Here is a 22,724-nt window from a genome sequence, read left to right on the forward strand (position 1 = left end):
TTCCATCATTTTGCTGATGATTGAGAGTAGCCTGATGGGGCGGTAATTGGCCGGGTTGGATTTGTCCTGCTTTTTGTGGACAGGACATACCTGGGCAGATTTCCACATTGTCGGGTGGATGCCAGTGTTGTAGCTGTACTGGAACAGCTTGGCTAGAGGCACGGCTAGTTCTGGAGCACAAGTCTTCAGCACGATAGCCTTTGCTGTATCCAGTGCGCTCAACCGTTTCTTGATATCACGTGGAGTGAATTGAATTGGCTGAAGACTGGCTTCTGTGATGGTGGGGACCTCAAGAGGAGGCCAATATGTATCATCCACTCGGCACTTCTGGCTGAAGATGGTTGCAAATGCTTCAACCTTGTCTTTTGCACTCCTGTGCTGGGCTCCACCATTATTGAGGATGGGGCTATTCATGGAGCCTCCTCCTCCTGTTAATTGTTTAATGGTCCACCATCATTCACGACTGGATGTGGCAGGACTGCAGAGCTTTGATCTGATCCTCTGATCCATTGATTGTGGGATCACTTAGCTGTGACTACAGCATGCTGCTTCCGCTGTTTAGCATGCATGTAGTCCTGTGTTGCAGCTTCCCCAGGTTGGCATCTCATTTTCAGGTACGCCCGGTGCTGCTCCTGGCATGCTCTTCTACACTCCTTACTGAATCAGGGTTGGTCTCCTGGCTTGATGGTGATGGTAGAGTGAGGGATATGCCAGGCCATGAGGTTACAGATTGTGGTGGAATACAATTCTGCTGCTGCTGCCACAGTACCTCATGGAGGCCCAGTTTTGAGCTGCTAGATCTGTTCTGAATCTATCCCATTTAGCACAGTGGTAGTGCCACACAACACGATGGAGGGTGTCCTCAGTGTGAAGATGGAACTTAGTCTCCACAAGGACTGTGCGGTGGTCACTGCTACCAATACTGTCATGGACAGATGCATCTGTGACAAGTAGATTGGCGAGGACGAGGTCAAATAGGTTTTTCCCTTGTGTTGGTTCTCTCACCACCTGCCGCAGGCCCAGTCTGGCAGCTATGTCCTTCAAGACTCGGCCAACTCGGTCAGTAGTGGTGCTACCGAGCCACTCTTGGTGATGGACATTGATGTCCCTCACCGAGTACATTCTGCGCCTTTGCTACCCTCAGTGCTTCTTCCAAGTGGTGTTCAGCATGGAGGAGTACTGATTCACCAGCTGAGGGAGGGCGGTAGGTGGTAATCAGCAGGAGGTTTCCTTGCCCATGCTTGACCTGAAGCCATGACACTTCATGGGGTCCAGAGTCAATGTTGAGGACTCCCAGGGCCACTCACTCCTGACTGCATACCACTGTGCCGTCACCTCTGGTGGGTCTGATCTGCCGGTGGGACAGGACATACCCAAGGATGATGATGGAGGAGTCTGGGACATTGGCTGAAAGTTATGATTCTGTGAGTATGACTATGTCAAGCCGTTACTTGACTAGTCTGTGGGACAGCTCTCCTAATTTTGCACAAGTCCCCAGATGTTAGTGAGAAGGACTTTGCAGGGTTGACTGGGCTGGGTGCGCCGTTTTCGTGTCCGAAGCCAGTGCCTAGGTCGATGCCGGGTGGTCCATCCGGTTTTATTCTTCTTATTGCTTTTCTTGGAGGTTTGTTGCAACTGAGTAGTTCACTACCAAGGCCATTTCAGAGGGCAGTTAAGAGTCAACCACATTGCTGTGGGTCTGGAGTCACATAAAGGCCAGACCGGGTAAGGACGGCAGATTTCCTTCCCTAAAGGATATTAATGAACCAGATGGGTTTTTACGACAATCCGATAGTTTCATGGTCACCATTACTGATACTAGCTTTTTATTCCAGATTTATTTAATTAACTGAATTTAAATTCCCCAGCTGCTGTGGTGGGATTTGAACTCACGTCTCCGGATCATTAGTCCAGGCCTCGGGATTACTAGTCCAGTAACATAACCACTATGCTACCGTTCCCCAATTGCATTTATTATGCTCGTGCTTCGTGAGCGCCAACAGAAAGACTGCGGGAACGACTGTTGAAGGCCAGTTCTGGAGATATCTCTGCAACTCGACAGCAATGGCCACAAGTGAAATGAGGGTCTAGGCTACAAGTGGCACCCAGACTATATCGGGAGCACCAGTGTTCTATACCCACATATAGGAGAGCGCTGTATACTGTGGATCCAATGCATTGAGACACGGAATGGTACCAGATGGATTCGTGGCTGAAATCTTGTACAAATTCCAGGTCTTGATCTCGGCCATTATGAAAAGCCACTCAGCAGAAGCTGAGCACCACAAAGTAGGAGTGTTTCTGCGGGTTCATCCTTCTGCATCTCCCCAATTGCGTGGCTACGTGTGTAACTTAATGTAAAGCGAGGAAATACAAGGAGCGGAAGTACATACTCAATGGAATGACACTGAAGGACGTGAATAAAGAGAGATCTAGGGGTTCAAATACATAATTTGCAGAAAGCCCAAGTAAAGCCATAAAAAAGGCCAATATAATTTTGGATTTTTATCAATCGGGCATTGTGTACAAGAGTAAAGAGGCAATGATAAGTTTGCACAATGCTTGGGTTGGTTGGTTGTTACCAACGCCTCTGGTATGGACACCTCATGCTCCATCCCGAGTCTGACCCCGCCAGAGCGTTCACCATCAAAACCACCACCAACATGGAAGAGGCCACGTGGCAGACCCAGAACAAGATGGGATGACAACATAAAAGTTCTCCTTAACAGCATGAGCCTTACTGCCGATGAGGCACAAATGAGAGCCCTGAACCATAATGGTTAGAAGAAGCTGGTTGCGGCAACATCCTCTTATGGATAGGTCCCTAGAGGACAACGCCAGTGCTTTGGCCACAGATGGAGTAGTGCGGACAGTTTTCAGCACCTCATTATAGAAAGTGCAAATACAGCATAGGTTCACCAGGATGAGGCTAGGGATGTTATAAGGAGAGATTTGAGATATTGGGATTATTTCTACTGGATCAGACCAAGAGGAGATTTAATGGAGGTTTTTTAAATAATGGTTTTGATTGGGAGAATAAGGAAAGACTATTTCCTCCACTTGGCTGCTCACGATGCGGTCTCCTCTACATTGGGGAGACCAAACGCAGATTGGGTGACCGCTTTGTGGAACACCTCCGTTCAGTTCGTAAGGGTGACCCCGAGCTTCCGGTCACCTGTCATTTTAATTCACCGCTCCATTCCCACTCGGACCTCACCGTCCTCGGCCTCTTGCATTGTTCCACGGAAGCTCAACGTAAACTCGAGGGACAGCACCTCATCTTCCGATTAGGCACTTTACAGCCTTCCGGACTCAATATCGAGTTCAACAATTTTAGATCATAACCTCGGCCCCTATTACATTTTTACTTATATTTTTTATCCACCCCTTTGTTTTGGTTTTTCCCTTCCCCCCCCTTTCCTTTTTTCTCTCTCCCACATGGCAGCTGTCTCTCATTCTGCCGGAACACTTCACACCTAATCTGAGCCGTCTTTTGTCTCCACTAGTCCTATCACCATCTCGTCTCGTTTTGAATACCTCTTAATGTCTCTTCACTTCTTTTGTTCTCTCCCAGCCCTGCCTTTCAATCTATTTCATTTCCTTTCCAGTTTTGAAAAAGGGTTAGACCCGAAACGTCGACTCTAATTTCTCTCCACGGATGTTGCCTGGCCTGCTGAGTTTTTCCAGCATTTTCTGTTGTTATTTCCTCCACTTGGGTAGTCAGTGAAAAGGGGTCATCAATTTAAAATAGTTGCGGAGGTTAGGAGAAATGTCTTTACCTCAAACACTCCTAGCTCTAGCTAGGAATGTTTGAGGTAATTTGATCCTTTGAGGGAATAGTGGATAAATACTTGAATTAGAGGACATTACGGGTTTTGGGGAGAGCACGGGGCAGTGGGAATAGTAGTGGATTGCTCTAGCAAAGAGCTGGCACAGACACGGTGAGTCGAATGGCCTTCTGTCCTATAAACTTCTATGGTTCCAAGTGAAATTGGTAAGAGATCTGGGAATAGGTTTCACACTGGCCTCCTCACCTGAAGTTCGTGTGTGGCATGGAGAGGTAGTAGATACAGTAAGTGGAGAAAATGGTGAAAATGCCCTAAGAACCCACAAGATACCTATTTTACCTGGTCAATGGCCATATATGTAGGCAGCATTTCTGGCTTCTCTTGAGTAACGCATTCATATAGGATAGATGAGAGCAAGTCCAGCACTTCCTGTTTCTGAAGGGAGAGAACGGTTTTATTGATAAAAACAATATTATGTTATTAACAATCACAAAAGGTACATCATAACAATCAGCAATAAACCACTTTTCACTTTGTCATATACGTAGATGAAATGTGGATAATTAAATTCAGCTCTCATTCAGATTGGGCCTTAAGAGGACTTCAACGTGGATTTACTACATAAAATAAAAAACAACTACTCCACTCAAGCCTGAAAAATCAAGCTTGACACTTCAATATCTTAAATTTTCAGCACTTGTGCATTTTTCAATCTGTAACAGTACATGGGGAATTCAAACAAAGCTGACAAGACAATAGTCTGATTGAGTTATCCGCAGGGCTGAGGCGGTGGGTACAGGATTGCCAATGTAAGATGGTGAATGTGCGTTTGAACACACCACTTCCCACATCTACAGATTTCCAATTTCAGCGGCGTCTCTGTGGGTGGAGGTTACACAGAATTCAAGCACGCTTCGCAGCAAAATGCCCAACTCATTCCCGACTTAAAAGAAAAATGAAAGCAACATCCAATGGACAATCCTCGCTTCCCTTGATGAAAAACAGAAGTGGTGCAGCATCAAATGCAAGAGGCTGAAGGCTCCCACTCTGGCACTTTCACCTTGTTCGCGTTGCCTTGTCCAGCTATTGCAGTGTCTCCGTGCCATTGAGGGTTACAATTACGTCGCAATCATTAAGGGAACAAAAGCAGGTGCCCTGACAGCTCAGGGAGTGGCAGAGCTACATTGACCCCAAAAGTCTCAGGTTCTATCCCACCCCAGTCTGGGCTGATCTCACACGGGACAGCAGTTGGAGTGCTACACTCAATTCAATTCGCTTTATTGGCATGATGACAAGGTACATCTTATGTTGCCAAAGCATCGAAAAACATTTATGGTTGAACACAAACGCAGATCTATCCATACAGTGTATAAACAGATATATCCCTGAGTGTATAAATATACATTCATATAATTTGTATATACTCTTTTCTTAGATTTAATGGTTGTCCCTCTGTTTATGGCAAGCTGTAACATAGTGTGCCGCTAAGGTTACACAATTTCTCTGTTCCCCTAGTAGGTATGGGAGTTTTTGGTCGTCATTCAAATTTCTGAATTCAGGGCATATTTTTGTGAATTTTGGGTAGAAATTCTCCCTGATGCCCTGATATTTTCCACAAGCTGTGAGGAAGTGCATCTCTGTCTCCACCACTCCCTGACTGCAGTGAGAGCATATCCTGTCCTCTCTTGGCAGCCGGGTCTGCCTGTGTCTGCCTTTTTCGATGGCCAGGCTATGTTCACTAAGTCTGTACATTGTCAAGGTTTTTCTCAGTTTGCTATCCTTTACCATGGTCAGGTATTCAGCCATGTTGTATTGTCTGTTTAGGGCCAAGTAGCAATTGAGTTTGTTTTGGGTTTTTGTTGTTTCTGCCCAATATGACAGTTATTTTTCCTTTTGCTTAGTGACAATTGTGTTGGGTCGAATTCTCTGTGCTACGATGTCACTGTCCTGGGGCTGGTTATTGTTAGTAGTGACTTCACTGAGTTCCAGGACTAGTTGACTGAGGGTATTCTTCTTTATGGTCCTCTCTTGGCATTTCAGGGCTTCGTAATGATAGCAGTGGGGGTTGCTCATTTTTAGGTGTTTCCAAAATTTGGTGGCTCTTTTTTGGATAGTAATTATTAATGGATATTGGCCTAGTTCTGCCCTGCATGCATTGTTTACGGTTTTCCTTTGGGTCCGGAGGATACTTTTACAGAATTCTGCATGTAGGATCTCAATGGGGTGTTGGTCCCATTTTGCGAATTCTTGTTGTGTTAGCGGTCCCCACACCTCACTGCCATAGAGTGCAATTGGTTCAATTACTGATTTAAAAATTTTGAGCCAAATGCTAATTGGAATTTCTATTTGGATTGATTTTTTAATGGCATAGAAAGCCCTTCTTGCTTTCTCTTTCAGTTCATTCACAGCCAGATGAAAATTTCCCGTAGAACTGATTTTTAAGCCCAAGTATGTGTAGTTAGTGGTTTGTTCAATTTTAGTTGTTCCTTGTGTGAAATTTATTCTGGGTCCCTGATGTCTGGGTCTTTGCTTGAACACAAGGACTTTGGTTTTTTGGGGGTTTGTCAGGGCCCAGGTCTGACAGAACGACTCTAGCAGATCCAGGTCCTGCTGTAGACCCTCCTTAGTTGGTGACAGCAGAACCAGGTCATCTGCATAGAGGAGGAATTTAACCTTGGATTCATATAGGGTGAGGCCGGGTGCTGTAGATTGTTCAAGTAGTTTTGCCAATTCATTTATGTAAATATTAAAGAGTGTCGGTGAGATGGGCGAGCCCTGCGTCACACCACGCCCGTGGGAAGTATTTTGTTTGTTTGTCTCCAATTTTAACTGCACATTTATTGTTTGTATACATTGATTTAATTACATCATATGTTTTTCCCCCTACACCACTTTCAATAAGTTTCAATAGACCGTCGTGCCAGATGGAATCATCATACTGCAGTAACAGGCTGGTAATCACATCATACTGCAGTAACAGACTGGTAATCACATCATACTGCAGTAACAGGCTGGTAATCACATCATACTGCAGTAACAGGCTGGTAATCACATCATACTGCAGTAACAGACTGGTAATCACATCATACTGCAGTAACAGACTGGTAATCACATCATACTATAGTAACAGACTGGTAATCACATCATACTGCAGTAACAGACTGGTAATCACATCATACTGCAGTAACAGACTGGTAATCACATCATACTGCAGTAACAGGCTGGTAATCACATCATACTGCAGTAACAGACTGGTAATCACATCATACTATAGTAACAGACTGGTAATCACATCATACTGCAGTAACAGGCTGGTAATCACATCATACTGCAGTAACAGACTGGTAATCACATCATACTGCAGTAACAGACTGGTAATCACATCATACTATAGTAACAGACTGGTAATCACATCATACTGCAGTAACAGACTGGTAATCACATCATACTGCAGTAACAGACTGGTAATCACATCATACTGCAGTAACAGGCTGGTAATCACATCATACTGCAGTAACAGACTGGTAATCACATCATACTGCAGTAACAGACTGGTAATCACATCATACTATAGTAACAGACTGGTAATCACATCATACTGCAGTAACAGGCTGGTAATCACATCATACTGCAGTAACAGGCTGGTAATCACATCATACTGCAGTAACAGGCTGGTAATCACATCATACTGCAGTAACAGGCTGGTAATCACATCATACTGCAGTAACAGGCTGGTAATCACATCATACTGCAGTAACAGGCTGGTAATCACATCATACTGCAGTAACAGACTGGTAATCACATCATACTGCAGTAACAGGCTGGTAATCACATCATACTGCAGTAACAGACTGGTAATCACATCATACTGCAGTAACAGGCTGGTAATCACATCATACTGCAGTAACAGACTGGTAATCACATCATACTGCAGTAACAGACTGGTAATCACATCATACTGCAGTAACAGACTGGTAATCACATCATACTGCAGTAACAGACTGGTAATCACATCATACTGCAGTAACAGACTGGTAATCACATCATACTGCAGTAACAGGCTGGTAATCACATCATACTGCAGTAACAGACTGGTAATCACATCATACTGCAGTAACAGGCTGGTAATCACATCATACTGCAGTAACAGGCTGGTAATCACATCATACTGCAGTAACAGACTGGTAATCACATCATACTGCAGTAACAGGCTGGTAATCACATCATACTGCAGTAACAGGCTGGTAATCACATCATACTGCAGTAACAGGCTGGTAATCACATCATACTGCAGTAACAGGCTGGTAATCACATCATACTGCAGTAACAGGCTGGTAATCACATCATACTGCAGTAACAGGCTGGTAATCACATCATACTGCAGTAACAGACTGGTAATCACATCATACTGCAGTAACAGACTGGTAATCACATCATACTGCAGTAACAGACTGGTAATCACCTCATACTGCAGTAACAGACTCTGGGAGTCAAATCGCAGTGTTCTGGAGTTCCCGCGCAGCGGCTCACCAGCTTTTAAATGGAAAAACTGCGCATGCGTGGAATTTTGAATGGGCCGTTCAAGGGGCTGCGTGGCCCCCCAAAAATTAGAGGAAACATTGTCCCTGGTAACATCCTGGTAAACCTCCTCTGTACCCTTTCTAAGACCTTTACATCTTTCCTGAAATGTGGTGCCCAGAATTGCTCACAATACTCCAGCTGAGGCTGAACCAGTGATTTATAAAGAGCTAGCGTGATCTCCTTGCTTTTATTTTCTATTCCGCTATTTATAAACGCAAGTAACCCATAGGTTTTTTTAACCAGCATGTCAACTTGCCCTGCCACCTTTAGGGATTTGTGTGCAGGGACACCAAGGTCTCTCTGATCATCTACACTTTTCAAAATCGTGCCGTTTATAGTGTACTTGTGGTAAACCACTGTTGTTAGTATTGTTGTTCACTGTTAGTACTGTTGTTCACTCTTGCATATTGTTGTACTTGTCTGTGCATGCCTCAGCTGACTCCGCCCCTGGCTCCACCCTCATGGCTGGGTATAAAGGTCGCTGCTCAGAAGCCTCCAGCCCTTTTGGATACCAGGCAACCACAAGAGGCATGCTCTGTTCTTTGGTAATAAAAGCCTGTTTATTACTTTCTCAATCTCCAGTCTTTTGTAGCAATTGATAGTGCATCAATTTTATTACCAAAGTTAAATGTTGGCTGCGGATGCTGATCAACCGATGGCGCAAAACGCTGAGCAGCAGGCGCTGCTGCGAGCCCTCAGACCAACATGCCTGGACCTAGACCCCCAAGAAGCGGGTTCGTCGACTAAATTCGCACAATGGCTGCGTTGCTTTGAGGCGTATCTGGAAGCCTCGACCGTGACTCTTGATGAGTACTCCCGTTTCCCGTTTGCCATCCCTTGCTCGGACATGACCAGTACCACGGTCATTAAATGTCTGAATGACCTCTTCGCCTTGTTCGGTTTCCCTAGCTATATCCATAGCGACAGGGGCTCATCTTTTATGAGCGACGAACTTCGGCAGTACCTGCTCGCGAGAGGCATTGCTACAAGCAGGACCACCAGCTACAACCCCCGGGGTAACGGCCAGGTGGAAAGGGAGAATGCGACAGTCTGGAAGGCAGTCCTTTTAAACTTAAAATCTAAGGGCCTTCCGACCTCCCGCTGGCAGGAGGTCCTCCCTGCGGCGCTCCATTCCATTCGGTCGCTGCTCTGTACACCCACCAATGCCACTCCTCACGAGAGAATGTTCTCCTTCCCCAGGAAGTCCACGTCGGGGATTTCGCTACCAACATGGCTGACTTCTCCAGGTCCCGTCCTACTGCGGAAGCACGTGAGGACCCATAAGGCGGACCCCCTGGTCGAGAGGGTGAGCCTCCTCCACGCCAACCCGCAGTATGCTTACGTGGTGTACCCGGACGGGCGGGAGGACACAGTCTCCATTCGAGACCTCGCACCTGCAGGTGCTCCTGAAACACCCTCTTCGCCACCCACCGCTACTCCTGCCTACCCCCAGGACACAGTCCCCGCACGAGACCTCGCACCTTCGGGTGCCTCTGAGAGACCACCATTGCTACCTCCCATTACCCATGCTCTGACCCCTGTAGACGGCATGCAGCAGCCCCAGGGTCCGCCACCTGCTACACCTCCTCTGAACGAGACACCGGGTTCACCATTGGATGCTGCACCATCACCGCCGCTGCTGCGACGCTCAGGACGGCTTACAAGGCCTCCTGATAGACTTCAGTACACGAATTTTTAGTGCACTTCACCCCGCCGGACTCAATTCTAAACAAGGGGTGAATGTGGTAAACCACTGTTGTTAGTATTGTTGTTCACTGTTAGTACTGTTGTTCACTCTTGCATATTGTTGTACTTGTCTGTGCATGCCTCAGCTGACTCCGCCCCTGGCTCCACCCTCATGGCTGGGTATAAAGGTCGCTGCTCAGAAGCCTCCAGCCCTTTTGGATACCAGGCAACCACAAGAGGCATGCTCTGTTCTTTGGTAATAAAAGCCTGTTTATTACTTTCTCAATCTCCAGTCTTTTGTAGCAATTGATAGTGCATCAGTACTGTCTTTCCATATTAGTCCTTCCAAAGTGCATCATTTCACACTTCTCCACACTGAACTCCATCTGCCATGCTTCTGCCCATTTCATCACCTTGCTTATGTCATCCTGAAGCCTACTTTGCCAAGTTTTGTATCATCTGCAAACTTTATAATGCTGCTCCCTACACCCGAGTCTAGGTCGTTTATAAAAATTGAAAAGAGTAATGGACCCGAAGCATAGTCTAGAATCACTCAAAGAAAAATACCCACATTAAAAATTCAGGGGAAAAAAAAAAAAGAGAATGTGGCAAAAATATGGAAATGTAAAGATACATAAATATCACCAAACAAATGAGGATGAGGAAGGCCATTCGGCTCATCTCCAGCGAATAATCCGACAATCACCTCATCACATCATCCAACTGTTTGGTAAATGAAATAAAAACAGAAAATGCTGGAGCTACTCAGCAGGTCAGGCAACATCTGTGAAGAGAGAAACGGAGTTAACGTTTCAGGTCAATGACCTTGCGTCAGAACTGGAAAAAAGCAGGAAATGGAACAGATTTTTAAGCAAGTGTAGGGGTTGGGAAAGAAAGGGGGGGGGGGGATGAAAGAACAAAAGGGAAGGTCTGTGATAGGATAGAAGGCAGGAGAAGTTAAGAGACATTAAGAGATATTCAAGGCAAAAGGAGATGGTAATGGGACAGGTTAAGAAACAAAGGATGGCTCTAGATGAAGTGTAAATTGCGCTGGCAGAATGAAAGACAGCTACCATGTGGGAGAGCAGTTTTAAGCAAGCCCCCACACTTGCTTAAAAATCTGTTCCATTTCCTGCTTTTTTCCAGTTCTGACGCAAGGTCATCGACCTGAAACGTTAACTGTTTCTCTCTTCACAGATGCTGCCTGACCTGCTGAGTGTCTCCAGCATTTTCTGTTTTTATTTCAGATTTCCAGCATCTGCAGTTTTTTCTTCTTTGTTTGGTAAATGAATCCGATTCACATGTTGATCACTCTCTCTACAGTTTTTTAAATTTTCCAATCAATTAGCTTCTCAAACAAGGTGCACTGTGACCAATAACTGACTAGTTCTTCTGTTAACTACCAAACAGATTCCAGCTGAACCATTCAATCCCTCATCACAATGAAGCTCAGCAGCGAAATGCTTTGCTGATTATAGCCGAGTGCTTTGGCAAACATTCCACATAACAGCAGAACGCAAAAGTTGGGAGCAAAAGATCGGGTTGACCTTATAAGAGACACAGGACTATACAACATTGTAAGGAGGAACATATACACAATATCACTACTCCAATAAGGAATGCTTACCTGCCCCTCTTTCTTTGAATGTTTGCAGAAGTACTCTGCAAACGACAGCAGAGCTGGGTCAGAGGTAAAAGCTGAAACGGCTTCAGGCTATAAGGAAAGCACAGCGGAGTTTTAAAATCTAGTCGACTCAACGAAGTCAATAAATAAAACAAGCACTGTGCGCTTTTGTCATAGATTTTAGCATCCAAGGCACAAGCCATTTCCTAGACGTCAGTGTACTTTACAGAAGCGGGCCAGAAGGAAGCAGTTCTGTGGTTGTACCTTGATAGAAAGGAACTCGGGGTTTCTGTGAGTGAACGTCTGAGCTAAAAGACTGCGAAACCCTTTCGGATCCTCGGTGTAGGAGAGATGTCCTGCTCGGAGTTTGACGTAAAGAAAACCATCCTTCGACAGAATTGATCTGAAAGAAACAAACTTCATGAGCACAGGGTGACAACAAGTTAGCTGAGGTAGACAGCACTGAATTACATAGGATATACGGCACAGAAACAGGCCATTCGAGCCTCCTCCTGTCTTTCCTCATCTAAATCTATCAGTATAACCCTCTATTCCCTTCTCCCTCATATGCTTGTCCAGCCTCCCCTTAAATGCATCGATACTATTCGCTTCAACCACTCCCTGTGGTAGCGAGTTCCACATTCTCACCACTCTTTGGGTAAAGAAGTTTCTTCTGAATTCCCTATTGGATTTCTTATATTGATGGCCTCTAGTTATGCTCTTCCCCACAAGTGGAAACATTCTCTCTGTATCCTCGGTTCCGAGGGACTGCCTAAGAAGGAAGAAGAGAAGAATCCACTCTATCAAAACCTCTCATAAATTTAAAGAAAGACTTGCATTTATATAGCGCCTTTCACGACCACCAGACGTCTCAAAGCGCTTTACAGTCAATGAAGTACTTTTTGAAGTGGAGTCACTGTTGTAATGTGGGAAATGTGGCAGCTAATTTGCGTACAGCAAGGTCCCACAAACAGCAATGTGATAATGACCAGATCATCTGTTTTTTGTTATGTTGGTTGAGGGATAAATATTGGCCAGGACACCGTGGACCTCTATTAGGTCACCCCTCAGCCTTCTTTTTCAAAGAGAAAAGAGAATGTTCATCCATTCCTGATATATATACCCTCGCATTTCTGGTATCATCCATGTAAATCTTCTCTGCACCCTCTCCAGTGCCGTTATATCCTTTTTATAATATGGCGACCAGAACTGTACGCTGTACTCTAGGTGTGATCTAACCAAGGTTCGATACAGGTTTAGCATAACTTCCCTACTTTTCAATTCTATCCCTCTAGAAATAAACCCTAGTGCTTGGTTTGCTTTTTTATGGCCTTGCTAACCTGTGGCGCAGCTTTTAGTGATTTGTGTATTTGTACTCCGAGATCCCTTTGTTCCTCTACCCCACCTAGACTCGCACCCTCCAAGTGATGTGACCTCCCTATTCTTCCTACCAAAATGTAATACCCCACATTTATCTGTGTTGAACTTCATTTGCCAATTATTTGCCCATTCTGCAAGTTTATTAATGTCCTCCTGTAATTTGTTGCAGTCCTCCTCAGTATTGACTATCCCCCCCCCAATTTGGTATCATCTGCAAATTTAGAAATTGTGTTTTTGATTCCAAAGTCTAAATCATTAATGTAAATTGTGAACAGCAGTGGTCCCAGCACTGATCCTTGTGGAACACCACTGCCCACCTTCTGCCACTGCGAATAGCTACCCTTTACTCCTACTCCCTGCTTTCTGTCTTGAAGCCAGCTAGCTAGCCTTTCTGCTACTTGTCCCCTGACTCCGCATTCTCTGACCCTGTTCATCAGTCTATTATGGGGTACCTTATCGAAGGCCTTTTGAAAATCAAGATAAATTACATCTACTGCATTACCATTGTCTACTCTCTCTGTTACCTCTTCAAAAAATTCAATAAGGTTGGTCAAGCAAGATTTTCCCTTTTGAAATCCATGCTGACTATTCATTATTATACTTTTCTTTTCTAGATGTTCTTCTATTCTCTCTTTTAGTAGGAATTCCATTAATTTTCCTACCACTGATGTTAAGCTGACTGGTCTATAATTCCCTGGACATGTTCTATTCCCCTTCTTAAATATAGGAATTACGTCCTCTGGCACGACACCTTTTTCTAATGAATTATTAAATGTGTAGTAATGCCTCTGCTATCTCTTCCCTCGATTCTTTTAGAATGCGTGGATGCAATCCATCCAGACCAGGAGTTTTATCCTCTTTGAGTTTGATTAGTTTATTTAGTATATCCTCTTTTTTATTTTAAATGCACTTATCTCATTACTCATCGCATCAAATGTCATGTCCACCTGTTCTATCTCCCTGGTAAATACCAAAGCGAAATAATGATTTAATATTTCTGCCATCTCCCTATCGTTACCTGTGTATTGTCCTGTCCATCCCTTAATAGCCCTATTCCCATCCCAACCTTCCTTTTTTTATTGATGGGCCTGCAAAATATTTTAATTTTGTTTTATGTTCATTGATAATTTAATTTCATAGTTCCTCTTTGCCTTCCTAATTGTTTTTTTTGACTTCTCTCCTAATCCCTTCGTACTCCACTGCTGTCTATGTACTTAATGTATGCCTCTTTCCTTACCCTCAATTGTTTCCTTATGTCTTTATTCATCCATGGAGTCTCATTAGTGTTTAGTTTGTTCTTTCCTTTTAGTGGAATATATTTTTCCTGCACTCTGTTGAACACCGTTTTAAATGTTTCCCATTGTCGTTCTACATCATTGTTTGCCAATATCGTTGCCCATTTTATCTTCCCAAGTTCTATTCTCAGCCCCTCAAAATCAGCTTTTCTCCAATCAATCTACAGGAAACTTTGGTTTATCCGGAGGTTATATGTCTGGAATACTCGATCTAACAGCAAAAATCAGGAGCCGTTTTCTATATTTTTTTTAGTTCTCGTTGCTTTTTTTCTCCCCAATCAAGCACTGCAAGGTCTGTAGCTATAGCAACAGCTTCAGCTACAGACGCTTGCAGCTGCAGCCGATTATTTTGAAGCTGTTGCTAAGCAACAGGGTTTGTTGATTCACACGGAGCTTCTCAGTTCTGTATGTTTAAACATTAACTCTGGTATGTCCGGCACTTTTGATGTTACGGCACCAGCTCGGTCCCATCAGTGCCGGATATCAGAAAGTTTCCTGTATTAACTTGTTTTTTGTCATTCTTATGTCCTTCTCTATTGTCATCTTAAAGCGTATTATATTATGGTCACTATTGCCTATATGTTCCCCTACTTTTACTTCTCTTATCTTCTCTGGCTCATTCCCCATCACTAGATCCAATAGCGAATCCTTCCTTGTTGGGGTTTTTATATATTGGGTTAGAAAGGAGTCCTGTAGACATTGTAGGAACTCCATTTCCTTATCCAAATTGCAGCTTTCATGTATTCCTTTACCCAACAAAGCAATAGGATAAGATACAGACAAAGTATTATATTACAAGTATACTCACTGCAAACTTGGAGGTCCTTTAGAGAGATCCATCATAATCTCCCAATACTTGGGACCTTTTACTTTGATCTGGAAAGAGTAAACCAGTTGTCATCTGTCTTTTATCTTGAGGCTGCTCATTTCTCTTAAATTGGTCCGTCATGATTATTACTTTAGGATTGGATTATACGCAGGACAAGTGGTTAGATATAGTGCCACTTCTCATGAATTTCCAAACTAGCAATGTGTGGTGTGATTTGCCCCTCAAAAGGCAATCCAAATGTTGTCTTCTGAGCAGGTCCGAATGATAAAATGCCACTTGCCCTGCCAATATGAGGCATTGTTATGAAGGAACAAGTGAACCTTGCTAGTTTATCTTGGTTTCCCTCTCCCCACCGCCAATCCACACTACTACCACAAAATAGTCTGCTCAATAATGAAGCCAAGAATTAAAAGAAAAATCTATTTTGACTTGTCATGCTGAAATACAAACCTATAACCATATATTTGGGAAACAAATGGAAAAAAAATACTATTTTGGACTTTACATGTCAATTGCATATTTAATCTACAATAACAGACAACAAAAAATATACAATCAGGAGTCTAGAACCAGGGGTCAGCCATTCAGGACTGAGATGAGGAGAAATGTCTTCACTCAGAGGGTGGTGAATCTTTGGAATTTTCTACCCCAGATGGCTGTAGAGGCTCAGTCGTTGAGTATATTCAAGACAGAGAGAGATAGATATTTGAATATTAAGGGCATCAAGGGATATGGGGATAGTGCAGGAAAATGGAGATGAGTTAGAAGATCAGCCATGATCTTATTGAAGGGCCAAATGGCCAACTCCTGTTCCTATTTCTTATGCTGTTATGAAATGCTGCAAGTTATATCACTTGTATTACTTTAGATCCCACACTGGAAAACCGTACAGTTGATCTTACTAACAACACTCTTACCAAAGAAAGGTCTACTTTACCTCTTTCAGTAAGTGTAGTTCAGGAAGAAGGCTAGGTGCCATGAGGTTTACTGTCATTTCCTCACACCACTGAGAAGCCTAGATTAAAAACAAAGATATAAATCTATTGGTGAAATATTTGAATGGCAGTTTTTAATAATACTGCACTTTTCCCCCCTCTCCTCACGTCACAGTGTTGGATGGCCGCTGCCAGTGGAATTCCTTTAATCACCAGGATGTGCCATCAACTTTGCTTTGCTGTGGGTAAGCTGGTTGAGATTTGTAACTTCACTCTCTGGGGAAATGCAAGCATAAACCCCATGTCATACATTACTGAACTCCAACAGAAAAAAACAAGATACCCTTGCATTTTAAGCAGTGTAGTTTTGCATTCCAACCACAGGACCCTAGAATAAAACCCAGCCTCAACTCTCATTCAAACTGACTGCCCTTAGTGGCAAATTTTCACCAGCTTGGGTCCATATTACTGATTGGATACTGCCCAATACTCGATCAGGACATAGTTTAAGATTTGGATTGGTGCGTTTCCTCTCACAAGCTCACTAGTCTAATACTGGAGAGGCGCACATGACCACACTTAGCACAGGAAAATCTATAGCTTGCTGTTGCAGTTTGGCCAATAGTTTCCTTTTCTCTTAATCTCACAGTCCTTTAAGTTCCTCTTCATTGTATCCTTGTAATGCTCGAACTGTCTGATGTGGGGAACATTTTCCCTCTTTCAGTATTTCTTCACAGCTGAGTTGGATGCGCAGTGTAGGTTTTAAGGACCAGTCCCAATCGGCAGAAGTACATGTCCAGTTGACCAGCTCCATCAGAAATGACACCAAACTGCTACCATAAATCGAATTGTTTGGTGAAAGACCTGCCAAATGCATCCTGAGCAACCATTCCTTGGCCTTTAGAACTGACAGGTCAGGTGTGCAACAGGCTGCCAAATAAGTATAAATGAGCTTTCATTTTAAAGATAAAAAATCTCATTATCAATCACTCCCACAGTAACGGCCTCTTAAATAATACCTGTTGCATGCAAATCATATTCTGCACATGGCTTCTTCAAGCAAGTGCAAGTGAATATTGGCTTCTTAAGTTTTCAACTCTTCTTGATGTCACTTCCTGTGATCTTGTGCCAAAGATACATCCATAAAGTCCATGTACACTACATCCACTGCATTTCCCCCATCTACCATGTCTGTTACCTTTTCAAAGAATTCTATGAGATTCGACAAGCACAATTGCTTCAAACCTTTTGAAATCCGTGCTGGCTAATTCTAACTATTTTCTCTTATCTAGATATGTGGTAATTTCAGCCTTAAGTCTTAAATATTCCCTACCACAGATGTTAAGCTAACTGGACTGTAATTATCCAGATTAGTTCCATCTCCCTTTTAAAGAATGGCTCCTACATTGGCCACATTCCAGTTGTCCAGCACACATCCACAATCAAAGGGGCCCTGAAATAATAATTTCCAGGGCCTCTGCAATTTCCTCCCCAACTCATTCAGGATTCCAGGATATATCCAGTCAGGCCCTGGCACTTTGTCTTCTCTTAGCTTAACTAACTTATCTAAAAAGTTCCTTTTATCCACTAGCAGGTTCACTCGAGCAGTATGGAGAGAAACCCTCCAAGCCAGTTTTGTCACTTTCCCTGAGGGGAAACCAGAGTGTGAAGATTTCAATACTGGTCTCAGCCAGCAGTCCAACACTCCAGTGCACTGTGGCTACCCAGTTGTCACTTCTTAAAGCAGCGCTTGATGGTGTGAAGATATTGGGGATGGCAACAGATGTCACAGGTCTTGAAACTTTGCAGTCTTGAAATTGCTTAAGAAGTCAGCCTGTGTGCTATGGTCTTCGTCCTGTGACTACTACAAACATCTGAACAAGTAAAACTTTTGCCTTCTCTGCAGGTCAGTGTCACAATGACTAGTGGAACTGAAAGAATAAAAGGAAGTAAAGTTAGAACACAATCAGCGAGACGCTGCTAGTGACAGCACACGCCTCTGTCAGAATATGCACAGGACACAAGAGTCAGCTAAACCAGTGTTCCCCTAGAGACGAGTTTTCACTGCCTCATCTGTGGAGCTGCTGTTCTGAGGGAAAGTGAGAAAACTGGCTGGGAGGGTTTCGTGCCACACTGCTCGAGTGAACTCGCCAGTAAATCAACCATTGAAACATAGAAGATAGGAGCAGGAGTAGACCATTCGGCCTCTCGAGCCTGTTCCGCCATTCAATGAGATCATGGCTGATCATCCAAATTCAGTACCCTGTCCCCGCTTTCTCCCCATATCCCTTTAGCCTTAAGAAACATATCTAACTCCTTCTTGAATATATTTAATGAATTGGCCTCAACTGCCTTCTGTGGTAGAGAATTCCACAGGTTCACCACTCTCTGGGTGAAGAAATTCCTCCTCATCTCTGTCCTAAATGGCTTATCCCTTATCCTTAGACTGTGACCCCTGGTTCTGGACTCCTCTGCCATCGGGAACATCCTTCCTGCATCTAGTCTGTCTACTCCTGTTAGAAATTTATAAGTTTCAATGAGATCCCCTCTCATTCTTCTAAACTCTAGCGAATATAAGCCTAATCAACCCAATCTCTCTTCATACGTCATTCCTGCCATCCCAGGTACAGGAAACTTTCGATTTACCGGCACCTAAAATAACCGGAAATCTCGGTTAACCGGCAAAATTCAGGAGTAGGTTCAGGTAAGTTTTACTTCATATTACTTGCCTTCCTCGATCTGTTGCTGTGCAATCGGGTGTGGCTGCAGCTGTTGCTAAGCTACAGAGACGCTTGGAACTTGTGGCCATTGTTCTGCACCTGTTGCTAAGCAACAGGGTTTGTTGCTTTATACGGAGCTCTCAGCTCTCCGTATCTTTTACTATAGCTCTCGGTTATCTGGAATTTTTGATGAACCGGCACCACATCGGTCTCGGATAAAAAAAAGTTTCCTGTATCAATCTGGTGAATCTTCGCTGCACTCCCTCCATGGCAAGAACATCCTTCCTCAGATAAGGCACTCGTGCCATTAGTGGAGCTCTTAATGGGCAGCAATAGAAATAACTGGACTAGACACAGGCGGGGCTACTGCGACACCGTTTAAGCCACATGCACTAATTTTAGTAGAAAACGCCTTGCATGCCATACAAGTAAATGTACTTCATGTGTGTATTTACTTAACAGACATCAACCGCCATTCAGTGCAAAGTAGTGCAGTCTTTCTCTTTCACCAAAGTTTGGAATTCTAGCATGAATTCATCAGGCACAGCTCATCTCAGAGCAGCTATTGGTTCAGCAGCTGTGAGCGGCGCTTTGACTGCCTCACAGCGATTGCTGAGAATGTTGACCAGCACAACGAGACAACAACAACAGCTTGTATTTATATAGCACCTTTAACGTAGGAAAACATCTCAAGGTGCTGCACAGGAGTATTTTAAGGCAAAGAAATCTGACACCGATCCACATAAGGATAAATTAGGGCAGATGACCAAAAGCTTGGTCAAAGAGGTAGGTTTTAAGGAGCGTCTTAAAGGAAGAAAGAGAGGTAGAGAGGCGGAGAGGTTTAGGCAGGGAATTCCAGGGCTTAGGGCCTCGGCAACAGAAGGCACGGCCACCAATGGTTGCGCAATTATAATCAGGGATCCTCAAGAGGGCAGAATTAGAGGAGCACAGATATCTCGGGGGGGTTGTGAGGCTGAAGGAGGTTACAGAGATAGGAAGGGGCGAGGCCATGGGGGGATTTGAAAACAAGGATGAGAATTTTGAAATCGAGGTGCTGGGAGCCAATGTAGTTCATCGGTGATGGGCAAGCGGGACTTGGTGCGAGTTAGGACATGGGCAGCCGAGTTTTGGATGACCTCAAGTTTACGTAGGGTAGAATGTAGGAGGCCAGCCAGGAGTGTGTTGGAATAGTCAAGTCTAGAGGTAACAAAGGCATGGATGAGGGTTTCAGCAGCAGATGAGCTGCGGCAGGGGCAGAGTCAGGCGATATTATGGAGGTAGAATTAGGTGGTCTTAGTGACGGAGATGCGCCAGAATGCAGTTAGATACTGCTTGAACTTTGCCACGACACGCCCCGTTGGAACTGGTTGGGGCTTGCTTTTTTCTGCTGGCCTGGAGTTGTTATTCTGATTAGTTGAGCTGACCATGATGACAGCTCCCCGTTCGGTACAATGTTGCTGGTGTTTCCATGGTGCTGAAGTCCAGTGTTTTTACCCGTGTTACACATTATTTTAAGCAGATAACCAATAAGCAGTAACCAAGGAAGCAAAGAACACACAGCGATCAAAAAACACTCGCACACGCTGCTTTCCGTTTTACCATTTTACCAACAAATGCACAACAAGGTTAAAGTTCACAGCTATACACCGTGCAAGCATGAGTACTGAGATTACACGCTCAACGACTTTATTGATTACTCATTTTTTATTTACTGACCAAAAACGCAATTAGCCACATTTGGACTCCAAATTAGTCACATGTGGCTAATGTATTGGACCACATTGAGCCAAAGTGCCAAATTAAAGAAACAAAATGAAATATTAAATACTTTTCACTAGAATGAGCATAAATGTTATGAGATCTCCGCTTGCTCAGCCAGCAGAATTCTATGCCCTTTACTATTACGGCTCAGTGATATTGGCCCCACAATACATGGGCAGGAGTACAATCAGGATATCATTGGGTAAATCATGAGGGAAGTTGCTCCCAACCCTAATTACATGACCTAGGAGATGTTAATGATGTACAGCAAAATATACACACAAGTATTCCTTGCTTTCTTTCCTTCACTACAACGGCAGAGAGATTGTTCTACCCCCCCCAATTTAGGGGCCCTATGGTTAACCAAATGAGATTTGAACCTCAGATAGGAAAGCTCGGTCAGATCTTCAGTGCAGATAAATAGAATCGCTACCCGGGAAGGTTTTTATCCGTTGAATTATAATGCATCACCCACATTCCTCTGAAATACAGCTGAGCTTGAAAGGTTCTGGGCTAGTGACACACATAAAAATGGTTTCATCACATCGCAGGCAGATTGTGCCACACGGGGTCTCTTCCAGCATTCTATAAAGCTCCAGAGAGGTGCTATATAAATGAAAGTCCTTTCCGAAATAAATAATCACTTACCACTAACCCTCACTCCTTTCAACAAAACTAAAGTTCGACAAGGCTTGCAGAGCAAACAAAGCACTGGGGTTCATTTCTAGAGCAGCACCAGGCGCACCTAAAAATGATGTGCCAACCTGGGGAAGCTGCAACACAGGACTACATGCATGCTAAAAAGCGGAAGCAGTATGCTATAGACAGGGCTAAGTGATCCCACAATCAACGCATCAGATCAAAGCTCTGCAGTCCTGTCACATCCAGTCGTGAATGGTGGTGGACCATTAAACAACTAATGGGAGGAGGAGGCTCCATAAATATCCCCATCCTCAATAATGGGATGCTTGCCTTCATTAGCCGAGACATAGAATATAAGATCAGGGAGGTGATCACGGAGCTGTACAAAACGCTAGTTAGGCCACAGCTGGAGTACTGTGTGCAGTTCTGGTCGCCACACTATAGGAAGGATATGATTGCATTGGAGAGGGTGCAGAGGAGATTCACCAGGATGTTACCTGGGCTGGAGCGCTTCAGCTATGAAGAGAGACTGGACAGGCTGGGGTTGTTTTCCTTAGAGCAGAGAAGGCTGAGGGGGGATCTGATTGAGGTATACAAAATTATGAGGGGCATAGATAGGATAGATAGAAAGGAACTTTTCCCTTTAGTAGAGGGGTCAATATCCACGGGGCATAATTTCAAGGTAAGGGGCAGGAGGTTTAGAGGGGATTTGAGGAAAACCCTTTTCACCCAGAGGGTGGTTGGAATCTGGAACACACTGCCTGAAAGGGTGGTAGAGGCAGGAACCCTCACAACATTCAAGAAGCATTTAGATGAGCACTTGAAACGCCATAGTATACAAGGCTATGGACTAAGTGCTGGAAAATGGGATTACAATAGACAGGGCTTGATGGCCGGCGCAGACACGATGGGCCGAAGGGCCTCTTTCTGTGCTGTATAACTATGACTCTAATGTTGGAGCCCAGCGCGCGAGTGCAAAAGACAAGGCTGAAGCGTTTGCAACCATCTTCAGCCAGAAGTGCCGAGTGGATGATCCATATCGGCCCACTCCTGAGGTCCCCACCATCACAGAAGCCAGTCTTCAGCCAATTCAATTCACTCCACGTGGTATCAAGAAACGGCTGAGCGCACTGGATACAGCAAAGGCTATGGGCTCCGACAACATCCCAGCTATCGTGCTGAAGACTTGTGCTCCAGAACTAGCCGCGTCCCTAACCAAGCTGTTCCAGTACAGCTACAACACTGGCATCTATCCGACAATGTGGAAAACTGCCCAGGTATGTCATGTCCACAAAAAGCAGGACAAATCCAACCCAGCCAATTACCGCCCCATCGGTCTACTCTCAATCATCAGCAAAGTGATGGAAGGTGTCATCGACAGTGCTATCAAGCGGCACTTACTCACCAATAACCTGCTCACTGATGCCCAGTTTGGGTTCCACCAAGACCACTCGGCTCCCAACCTCATTACAGCCTTGGTCCA

General features: G+C 44.3%; 1 protein-coding gene across 4 annotated transcripts in view; it reads right to left on the bottom strand.

Moving 5' to 3' along the window:
- anapc1 (anaphase promoting complex subunit 1) overlaps positions 1-22,724 on the bottom strand; it is a 234,040-nt gene that overhangs the window by 13,824 nt on the left and 197,492 nt on the right. For all 4 annotated transcript variants that reach the window (XM_085997868.1, XM_085997869.1, XM_085997866.1 and 1 more), the window contains exons 41-45: positions 16,121-16,198; positions 15,163-15,230; positions 11,944-12,082; positions 11,683-11,769; positions 4,128-4,223 (exon numbers count right to left, since the gene is read on the bottom strand). In XM_085997868.1, coding sequence (XP_085853994.1) covers positions 4,128-4,223; positions 11,683-11,769; positions 11,944-12,082; positions 15,163-15,230; positions 16,121-16,198 — 468 coding nt within the window. The remainder of the gene's footprint in view (positions 1-4,127; positions 4,224-11,682; positions 11,770-11,943; positions 12,083-15,162; positions 15,231-16,120; positions 16,199-22,724) is intronic.

Source organism: Somniosus microcephalus, chromosome 9 (assembly GCF_052327205.1).
Source record: "Somniosus microcephalus isolate GS21.2 chromosome 9, FLI_Smic_1.0, whole genome shotgun sequence".
NCBI lineage: Eukaryota > Metazoa > Chordata > Chondrichthyes > Squaliformes > Somniosidae > Somniosus > Somniosus microcephalus.